The sequence below is a fragment of the Lynx canadensis genome, chromosome C1, assembly GCF_007474595.2.
Source record: "Lynx canadensis isolate LIC74 chromosome C1, mLynCan4.pri.v2, whole genome shotgun sequence".
NCBI classification, from domain to species: Eukaryota; Metazoa; Chordata; class Mammalia; order Carnivora; family Felidae; genus Lynx; species Lynx canadensis.
The window spans coordinates 134,588,132-134,613,283 of NC_044310.1; the positions used below are offsets into that span (position 1 = coordinate 134,588,132).

General features: G+C 38.5%; 1 protein-coding gene and 1 pseudogene across 6 annotated transcripts in view; one reads left to right on the forward strand and one right to left on the reverse strand.

Moving 5' to 3' along the window:
- The window catches only part of GTDC1 (glycosyltransferase like domain containing 1), a 292,506-nt gene that overhangs the window by 87,877 nt on the left and 179,477 nt on the right, over positions 1-25,152 (reverse strand). Inside the window, exon 1 of one of the 6 annotated variants that reach the window (XM_030327483.1) lies at positions 18,963-19,082. The exons of the other annotated variants lie outside the window; for them this stretch is intronic. Coding sequence (XP_030183343.1) covers positions 18,963-19,009 — 47 coding nt within the window. The 5' untranslated portion in view covers positions 19,010-19,082. Of the gene's footprint in view, positions 1-18,962; positions 19,083-25,152 lie in introns of those variants that run through there. 6 annotated transcript variants of the gene reach the window in all.
- LOC115521457 lies at positions 421-1,242 on the forward strand (annotated as a pseudogene).

Here is a 25,152-nt window from a genome sequence, read left to right on the forward strand (position 1 = left end):
TAAGAGTTGGTTTTATAAACAACACAGGGAAGAATACATTAGAAAAAAGTGTTCTTCAATGAAGCTAGGAAAGAATATCCCTATTTGCCAGTATCATCAAAAAGCCTCAAAGCTAAACTTTAGAAGGGGGAGAGGGAGAAAAATCCCTCAGACACAATTGTAAAACCTGAAACTATGGGGGACATAACACAGGAGCAATTGGTAAAAATGCCTGGAAAATTTCAGGGAAAATAAATAGAAAATAAAGGGAAACCAACCCCTTAGAGCCTAAGGGGTCCTTAAACAATGCACAGAGTTGAACGTTAAGAGGTTGATTTAACTTGGAATTTTTGCTTCTAAGATACTGCAAGGCAACAGGGGAGGGGAAGCGGATAATGAGTAAGAATGTAAGCATTGACTCCCTGCTACCTGAGGAAGGCCATGCAGGTGGTGAGTGCTGCTTTCACTTTCCTGTCCCCGTGCTCACTCCGCTTCTCGTGGGATGCTAGGCCCCCCGCCCCAGCCATAGCGATGCTCAGGGTCTAGGCTGAAGCCCGAGCCAAGGTAGACGTGTTCCATGAAAACCTGTGTGTCAAGACAAAGAACCTGCTGGGAGCCGCCTCCCCAAGAAGACTTCTGAGTTGGATGCATTTTTAAAGGAGCCAACTCTCAAGGAAGCCAACCTGAGCAATCTGAAGGCCTGATTGGACATCCAAGTACCTGATACAACCAAGGAGAAAGAGAAGGAGGAGTGGAAGAAACAGCAGCAGAAGGAGGACAAAGATGAAAAGAAGAAAGGGGAAGATGAAGACAAAGGTCATCCTTGTGGCCCAGTGAACTGCAATGAGAAGATCGTGGTCCTCTGTCAGTGTCTCAAGTCTGAGATCAAGGATGCCATTGAGCCGGTCAACCTGGTCACCACCTGCAGATACCTCAGCTCTAGGATGGGAACAGTTCTGGAGTGGCTGTCCAGGAGAAAGTGTTTGAACTGATGACCACCCTTCACATAAGCTGGAAGGCTTCCGCACTCAAATCTCCAAGTGTTTCTCTGAGTGGCGCGATGTTGTGACCAAAGCAGCCAAGCAGCCCCATGTCGGTGACTATAGGCAGCTGATGTGCAAGCTGGATGAGGGAGAGTACCGGGACATCTGGCTGATGGTCACGGAGATCCATGATGCTTATTCTGTGTTATATGATATCATCCTGAAGAATTCTGAGAAGGTCAAGAAGCCCAGGTAAGAAACAAAAGGAATGATCTATTGAGACTCTCCTCTTATTCTGTAATAGGCCAGCAGAGACCTTCCTCTCATTTACACAGGACTCCAGACTTTCCCCTCCCTATCTTCAGCCTTTTGAGGTTACTCCCTCCCCTTGCCTCCCAGGCATAATAAATGGTCATACCACTGTTCTTAAAAAAATGAAATAAAATAAATAAAGGGATACAAGTATTGGAGTATTAGGACTCTGGGTTCAAACCCTGGGCTTATCATTTATTACAGTGTAGCCCTGGGGCAAGTTACTTAACTTCCTCAAGCCTGAGTCTCCTCATAGGTAAAATGAGAGAACTGTATCTACATTCTAAGAACTACTGTCAATAGGGGCACCTGGGTGGCTCAGTCAGTTAAGTGTCTGACTTCAGCTCAGGTCATGATCTCACGGTTGGTGGGTTTGAGCCCCGTGTCAGGCTCTGTGCTGACAGCTTGGAGCCTGGAGCCTGCTTCAGATTCTGTCTCCCTCTTTCTCTGCCCCTCCCCCATTCTCTCTCTCTCTCTCAAAAATAAATAAAACATTAAAAAAAGATGTTAAAGAATTACTGTTAGTTTGTATCAAATGAAGTTATAGATGTTAATAACCTATACCGAATGTGGCACATAGTAATTATCTAATACTAGCTTTTTAATATTAGTGCTATTATTTAGAACAACACCTGGCCAAAAGGAAAACTTCATCCAAAAGAAAAAGATTAGCTCAAAGTAGAGAGCTATGTATATTACAAAGTTCATAATATCTGTCTTGTAGATTATAAATCCAAGGGTGAAAACACTTTAAAGAAAAGAGAAAAAACGGTGGTGATATATACACATATTTCTTTTGGGAAGTGCATTGCAGGCTGCCAGGCCAGGTAGAGGACATGGTTTGGTAAGAGACTACAAAGCAGGAACAGAAGTAACATAAAGTAGTGGTGGGGGGGACTTCAACCATGAGGACACCATCTGGAAGGCTTGCTTGCTTGGCAAAAACACAATATTGGGTAAATTCTTGACTTACTCTGCTAAGAGTTTAAGCTCTAAAAAGGCAGATGAAACAAGTAGGGAAACTACTTTTCTGGACTTAACTCAGACAATTTGAGATGGAGAGGTGAGTAGGGGATGTGGAAATGATCAGGAACTTGAAAGAAAGTGACTACTTCGTATCACAAAGCTCTTAGCAACAGAGGAAAACTACAGGGAGTAAACAGAATTTGGTATGTGCTTAGGTCAGAGATACATTTCAAAACCCTGAGAACAGATAGGTTTTATGCCACGGAAAAGATGGTGTGGGAAGTGTGGTATGCGTGCAACCGCGTGGACACAGAGCAGAACTGAGGACAGCACCTGTTCAGGTACCAGGGTTCTTACACGGTCAAGGACTCCACTTGTTTTCTGCTGCTTGGTCTGTGTTCAAGAGGGTAGCATTAGGGTGGATGGGTAGAGTGAGGAAATCTCACTTTGGGTCTTTCTAAGGTAAGACATATGAACAATCAGACTGTCCCCTTGGATACACAGAGCACTAAGATACCCACCAATGAAAGATTCTAGGATTATTGTTTAAATCTCTCCCTGAGTTAGGATAAAAGGCCTCGACATAGCAATGCAACTCCGGCTTCTAGGATTTAGACTATGTCGCCCCAGCAAGGGCGGGTGCACACACACCACTGCTCAGCCCTTGCCCGCTGTGTACCTAGTGTATGGCCTCTAAGCTCCAGGGAGGATTCTGCCCCGCTCACTTCTGTGGTGAGGCCCCTGGCAATGAAACAGTTAATCATTTGTCCTCAGTTGCAGTTCAGAGTGGTTTAGTGGCCTGTGTCTTAGGTCATACTTTTTTTATTCAGGTTGCAAGACAATGAGAGGTGGTGGATGCTGGATGCTGGATGCCACTCGGCCTTCAATCCCACCTGCAGTCCATTTCCCCGGAAAATTCTACTTGGAAATGGAAAAATGTCCCATTAGTTTAATTGAAGTTGCCGATGGTCCTCACTCCACCCTACCAAAAGAACGCGGCTTCATTTGGAAGGGGAGTTCAATTAAAGTCCACATTGTTCTCCGGTTTCCTCTCTTTCCTTTAAATTACCTGCTGCTGGAGCCACTGTTTTGTTCTGTCTCATTTTTGTTTGAAGGGGAGGGGGTTGGAAATGACCACTTCAACGACAGCCTGAAACAAATTCCCTTTTCTTGAGGTTGGTCTCTCAAGTACTTTCCCAACGTTCACTGACAAGGAAATTTATTCATTCTGATGTATAGCTTAGCCATAGCCTCTAGTCATCCGTAATAATAGATAGCACTGCAGCCCTCAACAGAAATGGTTTTTAAGCTCCAATATAACAAAAATATTCTATACTTAAGAGCACACATGAAATAGCTTTCATTTCCTTATTCAAAGATTATATACCTTAAAAAAGCATTACATTTTAATCGCTGTTACAATTTAAACTTATATAAAGGCTATAGTTATTTTATAATAAGAAACAATCACCAGTGAATATCTATATGTCAAATGCGAAGAACATAATGGTTATCAATTCACAGGGGAATTTAATCTAAGTTAACACTTGACAGATGTTTAGAACCTTTGAGGCACATATCTGTCAAGTTTCAAAGAGGCTAATAATAATGGTGTAAGAAAAGTTTAAATATTTTCTTCATCACAACAGTTTTCAGAAAAGTATCAGTTTATAATCTCGTTCGAAATGCTCAAGAAAAAATTAGATCAATTTAGTTAAGAGTATTTATACTCTGAAAATTTAGGTCCTTTTCCCACTATGCCTGAAAGTTTCATGTAGTTTTGCTAAGTGACGCTGCAAAGAAATGGGCATTTGAAAGCAAAGGAGACTCCTTAAATCACCTGGTCCTTCCTTATTTTGCTGTATCTTTGGATTAAATTAATACCAGGATACCAGGGCATGTAATTTGCCGGTCAGTGGAAATCCCTCTCGTCAGGATATTAAGAATTGCTGTCTCCTTTAGCTGGACTCCTTTTGTATTGTATACAACACAGAGGGAAATGCTATCATAACACTTCAATAGTTAAGTGACTTTATGAGAAAAATAGTTCCAAATGTTTCCTAAAACCCTCCAAACCGCACCAAAGAACATTATCGTAATATTATGTTTCCCCATTGCCTCCATTATTTAAACTTGCTTCTCTTGAAATGATACTTGGATGAGAAACTTAGGTTTATGTAATATATAAATTGTTGCAAAAGGAAAAGCTTGGGCTGCATAATTATTATATATGTAGACATGCCAGATAATTTAATGTTTTCAATAGCTTTTCTTTATTAATTGACAAAAGAGTATACTTAACGCTTTGGGGAGAACTTATTTTTGTGTCTCTAACCTAAGCTATCCAAATTGGCATGTATAATTCTATTAGATTTAGCACAGAACACAAACAACAACACCATAAATAGTTACATATTACATCTAAAAGATATCTGGTTGTTGATACAGTACATATAACCCACATATACTGTATATCATTCATCAAAGTAGCATAACAATACATTTTAGTGAGTTCAGCATCAAAAAGAACCTTAATGGTAGGTTAGCATCAGATGCAGGCCTATCATGCTCCCTCTGCAACTGTAAACTGCCCATTTGAAGTGCTTTTGCAACAGGCTTTTGGAGGCAGCAGGGGCCGGGGCGGGGGCAATTACAAGTAGTATGTCCAATAAATAGCCTTGAAGTACAAATGGCCCAAATGTCCATCAGTCAATAAATGAATAAACCAGTGGGAGAATATACATACTATGGAATATTACTCAGCCATAAAAAGGAATGAAGTACTGATACATGATGGAAGATGGATGAACTTTGAAAATATTCTGCTAAAGGAAAGTAGCCAGACACAAAATCACATGTTGTATGATTCCATCTATGTGAATAGATAAATCCATATGGACAGAATACAGATTGGTGGCTGCCAGGGCTGGGGAGAGAGAAATAGGAGAGAAAGTGCTTAATGGGTGAGGGGTTTTACTTTGGTGATGAAAATGTTTTAGAACTAGATAGAAGTGGTGGTTCTATTCTATTCTAATGTTCTACTGCACATTTGTGAATGACCTAAGTGCTAACGAACTGTTCATTTTAAAGTGGTTATATTTTAAGTTATATGAATATCATCTCAACACATTTTTGCAAAAAATTAAATGGAAAATATTTACCATCTATCCATGAGAAGCTGTGCGTCTTTCAGTGCTGACTGTAACATAAACAGCAAAAACACACTCTGTGTGTGGGTGTCCCCTCACCCTTCACTTGAGGCCAGCTCATCTCCTGGCCTTGGCGGGGGGATGGGGGGGGTGGGGGAGTGGGGGGGTTGGGGTGGGGGGAGTGGGGGGGTTGGGCGGGGGGTGACGGGGCGGCGGGTATGCACCCAAAGCTGAGGGATCTGGTGGTGACACCACCGAGTCAACCAGCCAGAAGGAGATACTCAGGGCTGTGGGCACAGGGACAGAAAACAAACAAACAAATGCCCTAGGGCCACTCTGTTCTGTTTTAAACTTCAAAGAACAATTTATCTGAAATTTTACATACAATATTCCACAGACACGTGTTTGAGATAACCATCTCAAAATGTAATAGAACACTCATCAGTGACTACGATAAATGATTTTCTACTTTATTATCGAACTTTTTTAGACATATGTAATGCATTCAGGCAGAAAGAGAAAAGGATTCCGGAATTTTGGCAATCTGATAAAATGGATATAGAAATCTCCTTAGAACAACTCAATGGTTCAATTCTCATTAAAAATCTTTCTGTAACACAACACTTCAATTGCTAGATGATTTTAGAAAAAAAAATATGCCACTGTTTCCATTTCAGAAAGAGTATGGACTTGAAACTAGAAGTACTTAGCTTAAATCTCAACTTACCACTTACTGTGTGACTTTGGTAAAAAAAGTCAGTCTCTTTGAACCTCAGTTTCTTTATCACGAGAATGTTGATAATGCCTCCACTTGTGTGAATTAAATGATAATGGCTATGCCTGACACATGGCAAGTGCTCAAGAAATGTTTTTTCCTTAACCTCATCGGCTTCCTTCCCCAGTGAAAGATATCTATTCATAATCATTCACTGTTGTGAACATCATATTAACTCTATAAACAAGGATGCTTATCCTGTGAGAAGAGTTTTTCCACTATACTTTGAGACATTTCACAGCATTTGTTTATACATAAAAACTGGGGAGTGGAGAAGGAGATAATTAGATAGCAAACAGTTTGAAAAATGTCCTTAAAAGATTTTGCGCATGGGTAAATTAAGAGTCTAAGAGTTACGCCCCAAAGTTAGGATTACATAGCCATGACTTAGTTACGGTGACATAGAGACATAGCAACATAGCCCATCCCAGGCAGGCAGAGACCATGTTATTCTGTAAGTAGGTATTAGTTCTACAAATGTTTTGCTTCTCCAATAGTTTAAAAACAAGAATATAACTGTCTCTGTACCTGTAGAACATTTAAGAACATGAGAGAAAGTGTAGCTTCCTTTTAAGCAATTTAGCCATTATTGGGTACTTTTACAAAAATAAGAAGCAACTACAGAGTATCCAATATCGTGTGCAATGGAACATTCAAAAATAATTAGGAGAATACTGTTCATGCTCTCCGAGGAACTTATGATGTGGGGGAGGGCAATAACAACAACAGCAATGAGACTTGAAAAATACAGAGTTTCATAAAGATTTAAAAAAATAGTTCCTATTTTTTCCTGTGGCCTTACCATACAGTTTTAAACTGATACTATATATAGGATAATACACACAAGTATATACATATGTGTGAGTGTATGTGTGTGTGTGTGCGCGCATGTATGATACTATATATGGATTTTAAGTTTCAATAGAAATTAAATTTGTATTAGGTTAAAAATTAAAAATAAGGAACGGTGTGTGGATTTTACATTAATTTTTAAAAGAGTATGAAGGAGCCTAAGATGGAGAGGAAGAGATTGTTTATTTGATGGTAAACACACATGTATAAAAATCTTTGTTTTTACTTACTTTGTGTGAAAAATCACCCTACTCCCCGGCATTTATGTAACTTCTGACATTGGTGACTACAAAAACTAAAATTTTTATACAGCCATAGAATTGAAATTGGAGAGGAGCCAGAGAAATTACTTAATTTTAACCCCTCATCTTTGAGGTAGAGAGCCAAAGGTCTAAAAAGCACCTTTTCCCAAAGTGTGTTGTGGAATATACTAGCTCCTCAGGATTTTAGTAAATGCTCTATGAATTTTTAAAAAAAAATGTGGTTAAATATTAAGTTTTGAAATATTAGATTAAATATTAGATTGAATCAAGTTAGACAGTTTTACTTACTTCAGGGATTCTCTGACTTAAATATGAATGTGCTTGGTGAATATTTACATATTCACCAAGAGAGATAAACTGTGCAGCGGTGTCCCTGCACCTCCTTTCTTTCTTTCTTTTTTTTTAAGGCTCATTTCATGGATCTACATGAATAGAACACATTTTAGGGAACACTACTCTAGAAAACTTAAATCAAAGATAAAGCTAAGGGACTTTTGACTCTGTCAAGGGATTAGAACCATGTCTTCAGGCTTCTGGGCTAAGGGGCTTTCTACTATTATCACTCTGATACCCCCTGAAAGAGGAAAAACAAGTCTGAGATTTCCTCTAAAATCAACAAATTTGGCAAGCTTTATTCTGCAGTAAGTTCTTTGTTTTGTTCAATAATGGAAAATAAAAAATGTCTTTTCTGAGAAATATTCGCAAATCAAATATGCCCTTTGCTTATAGTTGTGGGGAGTGATGCCACCAAGTCCTTGATATCATCTCATGTAGCCACAATCTTGTCCTGTCTTGTGTCTGGGTCACTCCTGTTTTTAAGTGGAGGTTTACAGGGACTGGAAAGGCAAAGGAGCAACAGTGAGTGCCGTAATATCCATTTCCAGTACACTGACCAGCACTGGCCTTGACTTTCTTAAACTTTTTTCAATTGACATGGTTTCTTTTTAAAGTTGACCCAGTAGGCTGAAGTCTTAGAAACTTGTACTTTGGAAACCATTTGATGAAATGTCATTGAAGCTACTTGTATACTTCTGGAAAACTATGGCTGACTTGCTGAAAACCCGGTCTGCTTTAAGAAATATATGCCATTCAGAGTGATAGAAATAGGGGCTACGTATTCTCGATTTCTAATAGCAGAGACTTATGCGAGAAATATGTTCCCTTTGCTTCCACGCTTCTTTTTTTCTTTAAATATTCCACAAAAGAAGGGAATCAAAGTTGACTTTTAGAATACTTTTAAATTATTCTTAAAGTTCAAAGCAGAAAGTGCCCTGTATTCAGTTTCAACTTTAGATGCCTGTGTGTGCAAATATGCATGCGTATGTGAATGGCAGCGATGATAACACTTAGAATACAATAAATCCTCATGGCTCTTGTTTTAAAGAAACTGTGCCCTCATGACTGTTCTACTTCATTATCACTTGTGTCTGCATGAGTTAACTTGCACTTGACATCATTCATTTATTTCACCAGACTTAATGCCACTTTGTAAAAGAAGAAAAAAATGTTAAATTTTTTTTTTTCTAATTGTCCTACTTGGAGGTCTAGGACTCCAACTTGTTTTTTAAGGATATTCTCTTCTAATTTACTGTACACACTAAGAGTATCTATGCCAGTGAGCTATGTATGTCACTAAGACCCTAAAAGTTCATGGCCGTAAAGATAAGAGGATCTTGCAGTAAGGTGTCAGAAAATCCAATAACTGGAATGAAAGAAAAGAAACAGAAAGAAAGATGGCATGGAGCAAAATAAGGGTTTATGAGGAAAGAAGCTTAGTAGGTGAAAGTCTAGAATCCCAAGGGTGGGGGACCGACAAGGAAGACTTCAAAGAAAGGACTCAGTTATCATATGATGGGAAGAACTCAAACCCAAATACCGACACACCTGTCAGTGGCTCAAAGCTCCTACCCATCACAGAAAATGCAGGGCATGACTCTTAGACAGTGAGGAAGATTTATTATTATTTTTCATTTCACTGAAAGAAATACACTGACATAACTGATCTCTTCCAAAATGCACTCCAATTAGGTTGATATCATTGGAAATAAGGGAGTACATTTTTGGTCTTCAGAGGTGGTCATATACTTGTTTCTTCCATTCAATCATTCATTCATTTGTGTTCATCTTCAAGGAAGACTGTGCCAGATACTGTCATTGCCCTTGGGAATTTCACAAACCATTATAATGAATATGCTCAAAATTACTAAACTGAGGGGTTGAGGCATTTTTAACTTCTAACCAGAAGTCAGAGTTAAAAAGAGACTGACTGTGATGACTAAGTTGAGAAATATCTTAGGTCACAATAAGTACTAAAGTTTACTTGGGTGGTTCCTAAACTATTAGTGGAGGCCATTTCCCAAAATATTTTAAGAAATAACATCAGCACTGAAGTAACTGTAGTTTTGTGAGAGCACGGTTTGAAGACTCACACTCATCTGAATGAATAATTCAAGAGAAAAACATTCTGTAAATATCTGCCATATACAAATAGTACAATACACTCTAGGAAGGAAGCTGCATAAAGCACAACCCTCGCCGCTAGGACATTTATGTTCCAATAGAAAATAGTTAGAATGAACCATAATATAAGACAGACTCTAAGCGCCACATCTGTTCTTACTACTAGCAAACCTCTTTAGGGTCTTATATTTGGCATTGTTCTGTGGATACAGTGATAAACTAAATGTGGCCATGACTTCAAGGAGCTCACAATCTAGTGAAGTAAAAAACAAACAAACAAACAAACAAACAAACAAACAGAAGTGGAAAGGTTAATTGTAGTGTTATGTAATAAGGGCTGGGATCAGAGTGGGTCCAGAGCAAGTTGGAGCATGGAACAAGTTTACAGGAGGCTTCCTAGGGGCACTGCAGGATAAGTGAGGGAGAGCCCCAGGGGGAGGAAGGATACATTTGAGGCAGATGATGGAATATGGGGGAGGTGGAGGCAAGGGAGAGTAGAACCAGTCGGGGAGTTTGGTTCCCCAAGGTAGGATTACTGTGTGTATAAGGAGGTGGGACCAGAGTGCTGGGAAAAAAATTGCAGAGAGAATCACGAAGGCCCCATACATAGGATGCCCTGCTATGGAGTGTGGCCTTTGTCGAGATGACAAGAACAAATGACTCTCTATGTGAGTTCCTAGAGGAGATGCCTTTTGCTTGGTATGTTTTTTGCAGGGCAACTTTCAACAGTATGAGTGACACTTCAGTTCAGTATAGGCAGGCCTGTTGGGGGAAGGGTAAAAAGAAACTAAGGGCTAGGCTGCATTCAGGCACAGGGGTCAGTATTTGTCAGACAAAGGACAGAGGAGGGAAGTCAGTCCAGCTCGAAGGAGGGACAGTGGTTAGAAAGAAGTGAGATAATACTAGAGATTGTGGAAGGCCTTCAGGGCAAAGGACTTGGCAAGGAGCTTAAATGTTATTCCATCACCCAGTGGGACAGGTGAACCTGGATGAACAGAGAACAGTACCACCATTTACAGGAAAAACAAAATAAAACAAAAACAATGACTGCAAAAGCAGAGACAGAAAGAGGAAGAGAAGCTGGTCTTAGAAAGAATGTGAAGAGTTCTGTTTTGGTCTTATGTTATGGATTCATCACACCTCCTAAGATCATAAATACTGAAAAGGGAACTTGAAGTTACCATCTCCTTTTGGTGTGTCTTGTATGACCTTGGAGTTTGCGGAAAAAGCCACTTGTCTACTAAAAGATCTCTTCAAAACACCAAAGGGTTTCATAAAGGACTCACAGTGGCTAACTTGGGTTAAGAGTTTCCAGGCACAGTTAAGCCAAGCTAAGCTTTTTTAGTTCACCTGAGGAAAGCATCTGTCTCCCCCTACCCCTTTTTATTTTCCTTAATGGAAAATATTCGAAAACCTTATTCATTCATTTTTGAAACGACCACAGTTTGGAGTGGTTAGTTTCTATATTGATTAGAGTCTTTCAAGTATGTGAATGTGTATATGTATGAATATATATATGGCCCACCAAGAAGAAGATGAGTAAAGTCTCATTAGAAAATATGCAATAAACAGGTTCTTTTTGGAACTAGCCCAGCAAGGTAAAGTTCCTGTGCCAGCATCTTTTTGCTGTCACTTTGTCACTAACAGTCCTAAATCGTCTACTTTGTTATCTTTAAGAGATTGCTTAAAATTAATTGAACTTGTCTTGATTTTTGTAAATGGTATAAAGCCACATTCATACAGCACTATCTGCAATGACATTGCTTAAGGAAAAAGGACAATGGCTATGAAAACTTTTAGTGTACATTACCTGTCAAATCTGTAAACTGGGCCCCAGCATCATATCGGTTTTGTTAGAGCAGTCGTATTTGCTAAATTATAGCAGGAGACAGGCTCTTTAAATAATTTTTTTTCCTTGTGGGTACTCAGATCAAAAGAAAGGTGTACACTTTATTTTTAATCCCATTACTTCACATGAGCCCAGACAGAACATCAAAGACAAGGTATGCAGGTTTAACCATTAGCATCAACATAATCCAAAGTTGAAAATCTCTTCCAGATAGCTACCTCACTTTGAAATAGACCACATTTGTGTTGGGCAGAGTCAATATTACCATGTCTTAACTTTCATTGTACTTAAAAAAGAAAAAATATCCAAGATATGTGATTGTGCCTTACAGCATCAAGCATAAGTTTGTAGGACAATCTGATATTATTAGAATAAATGCAATTCACATCTATTTTTTTTTCTTTACAGTTGGCCCAGACGTCCATCTCAATTTCATGAAAGGGAGGAACGTGAATGAAATGCAGTTGCAAATCGTATTTGAGGAGGGCAATGCTTCTCCACATCTGAACTCTATTGAAAGCTCATGAGTAAGAACTTGGGCAACAAATCCTTTCTGTTCAAAAGATGTGTCAGTGGAGACATTCTCAGAAAATAGCACACAATTCATCAGAAATCACACATTTCTTTTCCAAACCAGATAATAAAAGAAAGTTGCAGTTTTGAATTCTTTCCAAGGGGAACTAAATATAAGCATATAAAGCAATTCATAAAGATTTTGCATTAGAAGATGTACCATAAACAGTGGAGAGACATTAAAAAGTACTTAACAACTGGATAGTCTGGGCACCAGCCATCAGATTACATGACAGTGAAGTAACTGGGACATACATATTGGTACATTTATAGCCCTTGCTTCAAAAATGTCCACAACTCTTAGATGAAATGAAGCTGATGTTGTGCAAATATGTGGTGGCTGACTTGAGATTTCCCAGTAATGTCATTATCATCAGCACACCAGCAAGAGCGAAGGTGCATTAAGTTTCTAGCACTTGTAATGTCCTACCCTGACAGGCTTGATACGGGAATATATGTATGAGATGGTACCTATGCCTTCATTATTCGTCCACAGGGGAGACAGACTGTGGTGTATATCTAATATCATACAATAAACAAATCACAGAGTAAGCCATGCTTGGTGCTTAAGACTGGCCACAAATGTCAGAGAAATTCTGAGAGGGAGTTCTAGCTCGGGACTAGGAGAGAATGAAGTTACCTCATGGAGAAGGGAGAAGGTGAATGTGAAAGTATGGTCTGGTCTCAGATAAGAATTGAGAAAAAAAAAAAGGGAATATCAGGAAAAATAGAACTGAATGCCTCCTACTAGAATCGTGTGTGTATGTGTGTGTGTTTGCACATGTTTGAAATCAAATTACCCTCAATTTAATGTTCTCCACACTTGTCTTTTACTCTTATTTTACCAATGAGGAAATTGAGGCTCAGATTAAATAATTTATAACCATGTATCTATTAAGTGGTAGATTCAAGATTTGAATCCATTGCCAGTCCATCCAAAGTTTATGCTGTTTCCACAATACCACAGTACGACAAGAAGGTAGAGGAAAATGCAAAGGTAAAAAGAAATGTGGGGCTCCTGGGTGGCTAGGTTGGTTGAGTCCGACTTTGGCTCAGGTCTTAATCTCATGGTTCATGAGATTGAGCCCCGCATCGGATTCTGTGCTGACAGCTCAGAGCCTGAAGCCTGCTTCGGATTGTGTCTTCCTCTCTCTCTGACCTTCCCCTGCTTACACTCTATCTCTCTCAAAAATAAATAATAAACATTTTAAAAAAGAAGAAAAAAAAGAAAGAAACGTGGATGATATAATTGGAGAACATGAGTTCAGAGAGGGAAAAAGGGAAAGAAGTGTATGGTGGCAGGCTGAGAAATGTGGCTTTCACTTGAAGCTAGTAGAAACTAAAGATTTTAATGTAATAGGCTTGTATTGGATGATGTTTTAGAAAGGTTAATTTAGCCATAGAGTGTAGAAAAGCTTAGATGTGGAGCAAAAGGTAAAAGGTTAAGGCTAGAAGCAGAGCAAAGTACAACAGAAGACTGTTATACTCCTGAGGCTTTATTATGTTATTTTCAGCAAAAATTTAAGAGAGAGCCAGATGTAAGACACATTTTCTAACCAGTTATGATACACAGTCACTGCTGATTTCACAACTTTGAAATCACCAAATCTGATGGTAGTATGAACTATTTTAACAAGTCCATATGGAATGACTAGAGGACACCATCTCCTGAACACAGAAATGGTGGGGGTGGGGGTGGGGGTGGGGGCGCTGTCCTCTGTATTACACATGGAGAATCATAACCAATCTTTATGACCAGGCTCCCCACGTGGACTTCCACAGGCAACTAACACTGTCAAATCAAAACAGTTAAGATCCAGGACATATGGACTTGATGTTGAAAAATAAGAAATGATGCCAACATTATCAGACCAAAATTGCCTGTTAATTTTATCAATACATGGTGGTTTCATATTTGGACATAATAAAATATTAGCCAAACAAGAAATGGTAAAAAGTAACAAACTAAAGATAGTTTTGGTTTTTATTACTGTTTTTCTTTGTCACTGTTTTCCATTATTGTTTTTAGTTGTAGGGTAGATAGATATGATCCACTATTGTATAAAAATCTATTTCAATCCTCGCAGCAGAATTAAAGTAGATAAAACTTAAAACCATACTTTAAGAAGAAAAGCCACCTACAGAGAACTTCAATGACTCTTCAACTCTGAGGTAAGTGATCTTGATTCTTTTTAAAACCTGACAAGATCATATAATATAGAAAAGTAAGTAGAAAAGGCTATAGAGAGAAGGTTTTTCTTAGAAGGCTGCCCAGTTAACTCTCATTAAATATTATTGAAAATAGTCAACTTGTAGGGTCCTCCACCATAATTACAGCAAGAGAGAGAGAAAGACATGGAGTGTGAGAGGGGGGAGATATATAGAGAGAGGAACTAAGTATTTTCATGTATTAATTTTCTTTTGAGGAAATTAACACTTTTTGAAAACACTCCAAAATGCATCACTGTCTGTCTGTCTGTCTCCTTCTCTGAGCAGATTTAATCACAGATCACAGAGGTAACTTCTCTCGGGATTATAAATCAAAAGTCTAGATCATCTGGAAAAAGTGTTCAAAAACCAGGACTGATACAAGTGACTTGAGACAAGAGATTCATCCAGAAAGCACCAGTCAAAGGCAGTCAGGACAGTGCCTATATAGTCAGAATGAAGGCAAAGGCAGGACTCATGCAATTTGTAGAGAATATCTTCCTTTTTTATTCTAAATATAAGCCACCCACAATATTTATGTCAATGTTGACCTCACCTTTCTGAAAGTCATGATGAAATCATCATGCAAAGGTTTTAGAATCCTACAAATGTCTCTAATTTGGACTAGAATGTATATGATTTGAAGATTTCTAGAATGCCAATTGGATTCCATTCCTCACTGAATAGAGTAGTTTTCTGACAACTGCTATCACTGTCATCTCGATTCTATGACTTCCCATAAATCTCCAGCTTGATTTTTTTTTTCTTTTGGTCAAATACTCAATATGTGTTTCATTATAAAAATTAAAGATAATTATGAGGACAAGAGAAAAGGTTCAGAAAACTATGTGTGCAGCATTGATCGCCTACATTTATCTGGCTTATGTATACTATAGTAGCTAACCGAATGCTAAAGCGGTTTCCTGTTATGCTTTTATAGTAAGATTAAGATTTTTGGTTTCCATTTGTAAAGCCATTCATCTGTTTGTCCCAAGCTACCTTTCTTGGTAGAGAGACAATAAGGCACTTAATCCTTCTATTCAAAGCATGGTATGAAAACAATAAGACAAAAAGAAAAAAATTAACTACTTAACTGGAAAACTGCAGTTCTTGGGAAACTTTGAGGATTTTAATGACAAGGCATGCCAACATTCCTTTTGCACAGTACCACCTCTATAAATGCCTGAATGAGTATCCATATTCAGAGGGGAAAGCAAGCAGTTAGACCAGTTTAACATGCTTTGTAAATTAATTATGACAGCAGCATGTACAACTGGGTATTCGCAGCTATTTAGTAACATTTTATGGTAGCACCCTTCCAGAGTTGTTTATTATTATCATTATTACTATTATTATTATTACTATCATCATTAGAAAGAGATCATTATAAAGAAATTGACATTTGCTTTTCATTTTGAAAATATATTTCACATTCTTGAACTTACCCTGTTGTGCCACCAAGAGATGGAAAACCAATTCATTATCACTCACTCAACAATGCAGAGCAACTGCAACTTGTGGAAAGTTATCTCTTAACTATTAAGGAAAATACCAAATCATTCTGTGCCATTGGATTAATTCTCGGGAAGTTCACGGAGTCTTTGAAGAATGAAATAGACTGATGTTTCCGACCAGATGATAGAACGCTATTTCTCACATTGGTTTGAAATCTATTTTAACACAGTGAAGACACAAAGTATGTACTAAATGCCCAGTGGATGCCTCATCAGATTAGTTGCTGAAAAGAAATAATACAAAGGCCCTAGAGAGTCAATAAACTAATGTGGAGCTAGATGTACATCTCTCAAATAGCTAGGGAGTAACATAATATGTTATGCAGCCAAGTGATGAACTGAGTGATTAATATACATAGACTACAGGATTCAGAGAAAGGAAAGAATAATGTAGGATGGTTACATGCTAAATGTAGAAAATGGGCCTTCCTCGGTCCTTCCATTTTTTAAAATATTCAGTCATTGAGCAAATATTTGTTGAGCTCTTACTATATGTTAGGAGCAGTGGCAAACAAGGGAGAGAGAGTCATGTGGGGTCTACAGGCTATTTGAGGGCAGTGGAGTTGTGTGGAAGGTCAGTAAACCAATAATTACATAATAAATTATTATAACTAAGATTATTAAAAAATTAATTAAATTTACACAGAGCATAAATGGAGGTTTAAAGTATACCGTGGGTAATGTTATGCTTCTTTAAAATTAGCCAAATAGCCAAAGGTCGCATGATTTAACTTTATTTCATTAGTTGTTAGCCTCTGATCCCAGTTCAATGGTATAAAGGAGTGCCATGATCTCCTGGTTCCCCTCATCTAAGCCCTTCTATTATTACATCCCCACCATCTCCAACGCTTTGCCCTCTGAGTGTGGGCACTTGGCCCCCTACTGTGTGCACCTGTGCACACGTGTGCGCGTGCACACACACACACACACACACACACACACCTCTTATCTATGACACACATTTTCACACAGGAACATCTACTTTATAACTCATAGTTAAAGTGATGGGGTAGCTAAATCTTCAGAAGAAAGTGAAGAGACAGTTTGCCTACTGGTGTCAGCATTTGCTGTAGCTATTTCTGGCAGTGGGCAACACATGTTTTTAATAAACTTGTAAAAACAGTGTAGATCTAGCTGTAAATATGTTTTGCTTGGTAATGTAGGCTGAATATAATGATTAGATTGACAGTTGTTGGGTTTTTCCCCCTCTAAAAAATCACAGTGAAATACAAAGAGAAATAGTTTGAATGATGAGGCCCAAGACAGTATCATGATACCAACACTGTGTTGATAATTATTGTTTATGACAACAGTCAATTTACAGTAAAAACATGCTGCTGTTTTCCTTGTTCACAGCATTACACGTTTTGTTTAGTCTCTTAGAAATATCCAGCTCCATGTGAAGTAGCCTATATCTATAATTAGAAGTAGGCCACACAATCAGATGCCTGTCAATATTGTGGTAAGCAGCTAAAACATAGAATAAAATTTGAAGATACAGATACGTGACTTAGAGAAATTATTCTTTAAAGTAATATGCTTATTTTGATTTTCACTGTTATCAATAAAATGTAATGGCCACAAAAAGATGTGCAAATAATTGGTAAAAATATACACATAATAAGTAAAATAATAAGTCATCTACTAATAGGACATGAACCGTCAGCGAGTTAAATCCAAACTGGCTTTAATGTCATTGAAAAACTTTACATAGATATTTAATAGAAACTTTATGAGATTTTAAACTTCATTTCTTAGGACTAAAAGACATAGTCTATATAAATCTACTTATCAATTACTTGTCAAAAAGGTTCTTTTTTAATAGCTAAGGAATTACTGTGGCATTCCCATTCAGAATACAGTTATATTGAATATTAGCAGCCTAATATTTCTGATGGTAAATCAGAGACCCACATTTCCTAGATTTGGAAGACCTGAGCCAAAAATTATATTTAGTATATTAAAAGAAATCTATTGTATACATAGGTAGATACAATGAATTAATCCATCTGTTTAAAAAGAGATGGTAGGTACATAATAAATTTAAACATATTATGGGTAATGTAAGAGTGAGAGGCAAGGAGGACATAAAGATTTATAAGACAAAATGCTCTGCTCTGGAAGCCCACAAACTAGACAGAACATGTACAGAGAGCCACAGATCTAAATATCTTCTTACTAAATCATAATAGTAATAATAATAATAATATCTAAATTTGGAATTAAGTCCTAATCAAAATTAAAACTGATTAATTTCCCTGTCATAATTTTGTTTTTCTGCTGACAAAACAGAACTGCTAAGAGATCTTTTTAAATTAACTATATAGGGGCACCTGGGTGGCTCAGCCAGTTATGCATCCCACTTCGGCTCAGATCATGATTTCGCAGTTTGTGAGTTCGAGCCCCACATCGGCTCTGTGCTGACAGCTCAGAGCCTGGATGGAGCCTGTTTCTGATTCTGCATCTATCTCTCTCTCTCTGCCCCTCCCCTGCTTGCACTCTGTCTCCCTCTCTCTCAAAAATAAATTAAGAAAAAAACATTGAAAAAAACAACTATACAGAGAGAGCAAGGTAAATTGTGAGAACACACAGAATACAACTACCTTCAAGTTTTATAGAGGCTGTCAAGAGAAAAATGTTCTGTGTGTCCTCAAAGGGAAGCAGAAGAACAATGAATGAAGCAATAAGGAGGAAGATTTTGGCTCCAGGGAAAAATGAATTGTAACAATCCGAATTGTCCAAAAATAAGTCAACCGCTTTAGTAGGTAATGAGTTCTCCACTACTGCATGGGAGTAAGTACTGGCTGGGCTTCTCCTTGGTGGGAACGGTATAGACAGTATTAAAATAGTTGAGAGGAGACGTCTGCATGATTCAACAGATTAAATGTTAGTAATAATGATGGCGGTTAAGGGGGACAGATTTACAAAACCTACAACTTGAATTGTGAGACAAAAAGGGCAATTGATTTTTTAAAAATCCACTTTTCCTTTATTCTTCTTAAAATGATAGTAACTGAGTTTTAACAGTTTACCTTAACTTTTATAGGAATCTATAAATCCTTCCCCCAAATAGACTTACATTTTATTTTTTGTGAGTAGACAGCTGTATTGGTAAACCTGGTTCATTTTCCTTTCAGTCAGTGCAGCTGTGCGGCCCCAACCACAGTTGATGGTGTCTTCATTGTTTCAAAGTATACATATTGTTATTCAGCTTTGTTTGTTTGTTTGTTTGTTTTTCATGTAATGAGATCGTGGACATCTTTCTGATCTGTAATTATGAACCTATTTCATTCATTTTAACACTAGCATACATAGCAATCCACTGAATGTGTCTATCATAATCTATACTAATAGATATTTAGGTTGCTTCTAAAATACTACTTCAAAAGTAATGAAAAAGATTACAGTCATACTTTTACATTCATCTTAAAATTATGCTAGCATGTCTTTAGGAAAGACAACTATAAATGGGATTATTGGGTCATAAAGGATGCACGTTACACATTTTGATCGAAACTGCCAAGTTGCCTCATAATAGTAACAACCAGGTATGAAAACACCCATTTCCTCATACCCCTTCCAACAACTGCATTTTCCTGATCACTACCATGAACGAGGTATCATGATAGGACTCTGAGAGTTGCACAAAAGAACATGCTATTTTGACCCATAATCTAATGGGTGAGACATAATAATACAAAGTAGAATAAAAAGCAGTTGGGATAGAAAATGCTGCGTGAGGAAACAGAGGGGACTAGGAGGTTGGGAGAGCAGGAGGGGCTGGAACTGAGCTGTGAAGAACCAACAGGACTCTGAAGGGCAAAGAAAAGGTGGAGGCCCATCTAAGTGGGAGGGCCTGCCTCCCAGTGCTGGTGTAAGATCACTTAAGCTACAGCAGAAGTTTTAAGGAGGTGAAATAGGTTCACATTTTATTCTCTTTTACATGCCTTCTTTTTCTTCATATCACTTACAACTACCCCAAATCACCTATAGTTCTACATTATATAGGGAATATGTGTACTTGTTTCTTGCCAGTGTCCTCACTGCTCCAAAGGGGTGGCAGACTGTTGTGCTCACTGCTGACTCTTCAGAAGATGAACCATGCCAGTGCATAGGACCCTCAGGAAAAGCGTTCGCTGAGGAATGAATGTCAAAGTCATGCTGACGTCACTGAGAGGAGTCAGAAATAGCAGGTTTAAAAGTGCATTTACAGGACCTGCATGGCAATAGGAAAGTAACAACAGGGTGAAACAGGGAGTGTGAAGTGATGAAATGCAGTGGTGTTTGTGGAAACTTAATCTGGTTTTGTTATGCAAGATGGACTGATCTGGTGGCAGAATCCTAAGGCCAGCAAGGAGATGATTACATTAGTAAAGGGGTCAAGAAAACAAACCTCAGTGGGTCCAAAGAATATCCTGAAGGGAAGAGCAAAGGCTTACTGACAAAATGGCTAATAACAGCTACCATTTAAGTGAGTGGTTAAGTCATGCTTATTTTGTGTTAAACACTGCACATACATTGATCTCATCCAGTGAGATAGGTATCATTATCCAAGTTTTTTACAAGAGGAGACTGAGATACAGAAAGGTTAAGTAGTTCACTCAAAGTCACACAGCTAGTAAGACCCCCCCCCCCCAGCCAGAATAGTTCCTAATTCTATATCTGTAAAGCTTGTACTCATTCCCTTATTTTAAAGGAATACACATGGGCTCCCAGCATAGGGGAGATGATTCTGGTCATGCAATGATACTACACATACATATTCATGTCCGAACTCTGGTATTCCCAAGGAAAAAGAAGATGATCAAGTGTGTGCTAGGTCAGTGTTTTCATGACCAAATCAATTTGGTGGGTCATGATCAGCATTTTAAAAAGAAATGAAGTAGATAACATAAAGAGAAAGGAAAACACTGAAACGAATTAGAATTACTCGCAAGTGTACTGTTCCAGGAAACTTTTGTTTCAGATATATATGCATGTGTGTACTGTTTTTCTGAAAGCTTAATTACATTATCTTTGATGTGAAAGAGACATCATAGTGTATGGATCCTCACTGCACCCTGGTGTTTCCATCTTTGTTTTCAGAACGAAGACTCTGAGGTTCAGAATGGCGGGGCCAGGACTTGAGAGCAGGGCTTCCGTCTCCACCACAGCCTCCTCTTTCTAGCACGGCAGCTCTGTTCAGCAAAATGGGAATGTAAGTTCAACACAGGTGCTTCTTCTGGACTTCATTTAGTCCAGGCCAGGCCGAGAGGGTCCAAAAGCTTTTGGCCCATCAGCGTGTGGAGGAACATTAGGGCTATGCCTTTTTGTGTCAAGAAATTAGAAGAAAACAAACTATTTTAGGCAGGGCTATAGACACTCTACCAAAAAATGATGTTAAAACAAAATCTCCCTGCCCATGCTCAGGTCCTTAGAAGACATGAAGAACGAAGTCCCATGATCTGAAGACTCAGCACAAAGAAAGTTCTTTGCTTATGTTCTAATAAATATATTTATGAAAGGAAAACTATATAGGGAATTCTATTTTCCCACTGACTTCTAGAGACTCCCAGAATGTTAGAACCGGCAGGTGCCTTAGAAATCGTTTAGTCTACCCTCACATTACAAAACAGTCTGTGCAACAGAAGCCCAGAGAGGTTAAGTAGGTGAACCCAAAGTCACACAGCTAATAAGTGGCAGCATCCCCAAGAACAAAAGCCTGCTAACATTCATGTTCTTAGATAAATCACGGCTTGTTTAAGAAATGTTAAAGAGGTGTAGATTTAGGGTCAATAAGGAGTTGGGTGTGAGGGTTATTGCCTTTTGTTACTGGAAGGCTGATGATGATCTCTGGAGGTCTGACCTAGCCTGGACTATGGGGCTGACATAGCCTTTGGACCTCAACTAGTCCTGACTCCTGCCCATGGGCACAGCACTGAGCTGAACTGTTCTGCAAACAGTACCCCAACTACTGCCTGAGATACACACCCCCCTCTTCCCGAGAAGGATACCGGCCCTCACCCCCGGGTTGGTAGTGCCATTTACTACTGACCCTTCCTTGCTTGGATCCCTTTAAAGCCAATTCCTTCATAAGCTCAAAATGTTGACAAGTATGGTATCCACTGATCAAACACATTGAAAATAATATAAATTTTAGAGATGGTGTCTTATAATAAATATCTGTCTCTGGAGGCTATTGTTTAATAAGAGATATTAAAATTAAAAAAAAAAAACAACAAACTTGGCCCCTGAAGACTCAAAACTACATCCAACTTATGTTTGATGTTCTGTAACTAAGAAACAACTTTTGAAAAGGAAGAAGATAAAAAAAATGAACTTAGGCTAACAGAATAGATGCCAAATTTCAGTCCCTTGAGTTGTGAAAACCTTCCAATCAGTCTGTAAATGAGGTAAAGGAGGATTCATGCATTGCTAAATATTTATTGTTGCTAAGTTTCATCACTGTTAACATATAGGTAATGGATGGCTTTTTGTCCTTTGAAGTCAAACATCACCACTTAAGTGGTGACAAGCATTCACCTCCCTGAAATGGACACACATGCACATATACACGCATGCACACACACAGACACAACCCTTTAGAGTTTTATTTTCTAAAAACCTATGACTCAAATGGATTTTTAGGACAAAAAAAAAGGAATTAAAAAAGAAAAAAGGAAACGATTATTAGCTTTCATCTTTCATCGTGCTGGATATTTTACTCAGAAAAATGCATAGCTTTTGTGGCCCTTTTATCCTTATCTCAGGATTTGTGAGGAAGTCAAGGTAATTGTGTAAAGCAAATCAGGAAACATGGTGAGGCAAGAAGGTCAGGGGCATTCACGGGAACTGCCCACAAGGGCAGGGCCAGCCCTAAAGGAATGGATTCATCTGCAGGAGGCAGACAAGTGGGCACAACCCTGCCATGTATCAATGACACTACTGCCCCCTACCCTTTGAGCAGGAACTATTATGAAGGTCTATCTATGAATTTATGATTATTCTAGATCTTAAGGCAGTCACGCCTGGATCCTTAGAGACACCTGGAATCTCAGCCTCATCAAATATAAATGCATGAAAATTCACCAGGTGGCAGCAAGGAACGAGACGTGTATGTAATAGCTAGAATTGGATTTGGGACCCAGACCTTCCAGGATTAACTACTTGCCCCACCACTTACTAGCTTTGTGACCCTGGGCAAGTTACCTCATCGTTGTGTGCCTCATGTTAGCACTCACTTCTTGTTTTAAAGATTAAATTAGTCAGTACGTGTCAAATTCCTCAGGACAGCTCCTGACCCATAGTAAGTGCTATCTTGTGTAAGTATTATTATACTTAGATATACTTTACTACGTTTTATGACACCACGTTTAAAGGGAGCAGCCAGTACTCAACTTTAGCTGATGCTGGAATTCTGCCATATCTTCTGAGTTTTCAGGCAAAGACAGAAATTTGGACTTTTATGTGCAATGTCAAGGCTTTTAAATGTGGAGAACTAACTCAGGTTTGGTATTCTTGAACAACCGTGTGGTCTAAACGAAACATGTCTACAAACCGGATGAATCCTGAGACTTGTCAGTGAAGGGTGGTGGCCAATCAAACCTTCGTACTAAACTTCAGCATTGCTGACCCCTCCTACATCATTCTTTTCCATAGCATTCCTCACTATCTCATATACATTTTCTTGTTTATCTTCTGCCTTTCTTCCCTCCAACCATCACACAAGAATGGAAACCCCTTGCGGTAAAGATTTTAGTTTGTTTTGTTTGTTGCTATATCCCTATATCCCAGAACATGCATGGTGCATAGTAAGTGCTCAAAAGGAGTTGAATGAATAAATGGTCATCTTTAAATCCTCCTCCTTTTCCTCTAGGGCTGGCCCCGTCTGCTCATATTCCTTCCTTTCAACAGACCGAATCACATGAGGCTGAGGAGAGGAAAGCCTAGGAGTTCACGCTCCAGAATGAATCGTCATTTTTCTGGAGGGAGCCCGGGAGGCCTGACTTTGAGAATCTACTAAAAACAGAGCAAGTAGCGGTGCCGAAGAATCCAAGGACTTTTCAAAATACTTAACAAACCATCCCAAGTGTCTTTCAATAAAACATTTTGCAATGGCAAAATAATCTCAATCTCTCTCCCTCTCTCTCTCTCAAGAAATTTTTAACAAGGTGAATTTCGTATATTAAGATGGTTTAACTTCCATCTGGAGACACATCCTAAATTATACCTTCGTGTAACACCTGAACAAAGGCAGTTAGAGTCAATTTCTAATAATGATCCTAAAAGCATCTATATTGCCTACAAATTGTTTTTAAATACCAAGGTGACCATGACATTGAATCTTCCTATATGACTAGAAAAACATAAAATGTATGTGTGTATATGTTGTCACTTAAGGCAAATTAATTGGCTATATGGTAACTAAATTGACAGAAATAATAAAATTGTAAAACTCACTTTCAATATATTAGAAAAATTTCTTGGACAATTCCATTTATCCATCCGTTCATTCTCTTAAAAAGTGCTGCCCTTCCTATTTTAAATTAACACTACCTGTTGTTCATCAACTAACACTACCTGAGAGACCTAAATGCGTAAAAGGCAAGGGGCCAAAGGTAAATTAGAGATACGATTAGACATACAATCCTTGGCCTCAGGGAGCTTGCGGTCTCCTAAGGAGACCAAACATTAAATAAATTCTCAGAAGATGCTGATGATCCTGACTGCTTGTGGCCCACATGGCCCAGTCCCAGTGCCTAGAAATGGCAATCTCACCTTCAACCAACCCTACGTGTCAGTGTTTCCTGCAATTTCAGTTTGACCATTGTGGGTTTCTTCTAACCAATAACGGTGCTATGTTAACTTTTAAAGCTTTAATAACTGCAAGAGAATTACAGTATCTTCTCCAGATTTCTCAAGTGAATTTTTTTTCAGGATTCAGTATTTGGAAAAACATAAATTTCCCAGTAAGTGCTAGGAAGAAATTCCCACATGGAAACACTATTCATGGGCCACAGTGAATACAGAAGACCTAATGTTTAGGAAGAGCTTTTCTAACATGAACAAAATAGATTGTACAGTTCAGAGACAGCAGGCTACCAGAGGTCAATGAGAAGGCTATAAAAAGCAGTCTAGGGAGAAAATCCAGAAAGTAAAAGAAGATATTTAAAAACTTTTGGAGAAATACTTCCTCCCATTCCTTCCTAGGCTTTTCTTCTTCCAGTATCCAGTCTTCCCTTGCACTTTGATCTTTGAACCTGTTCCTCTTTCATTCTAGGGGCCAAGCA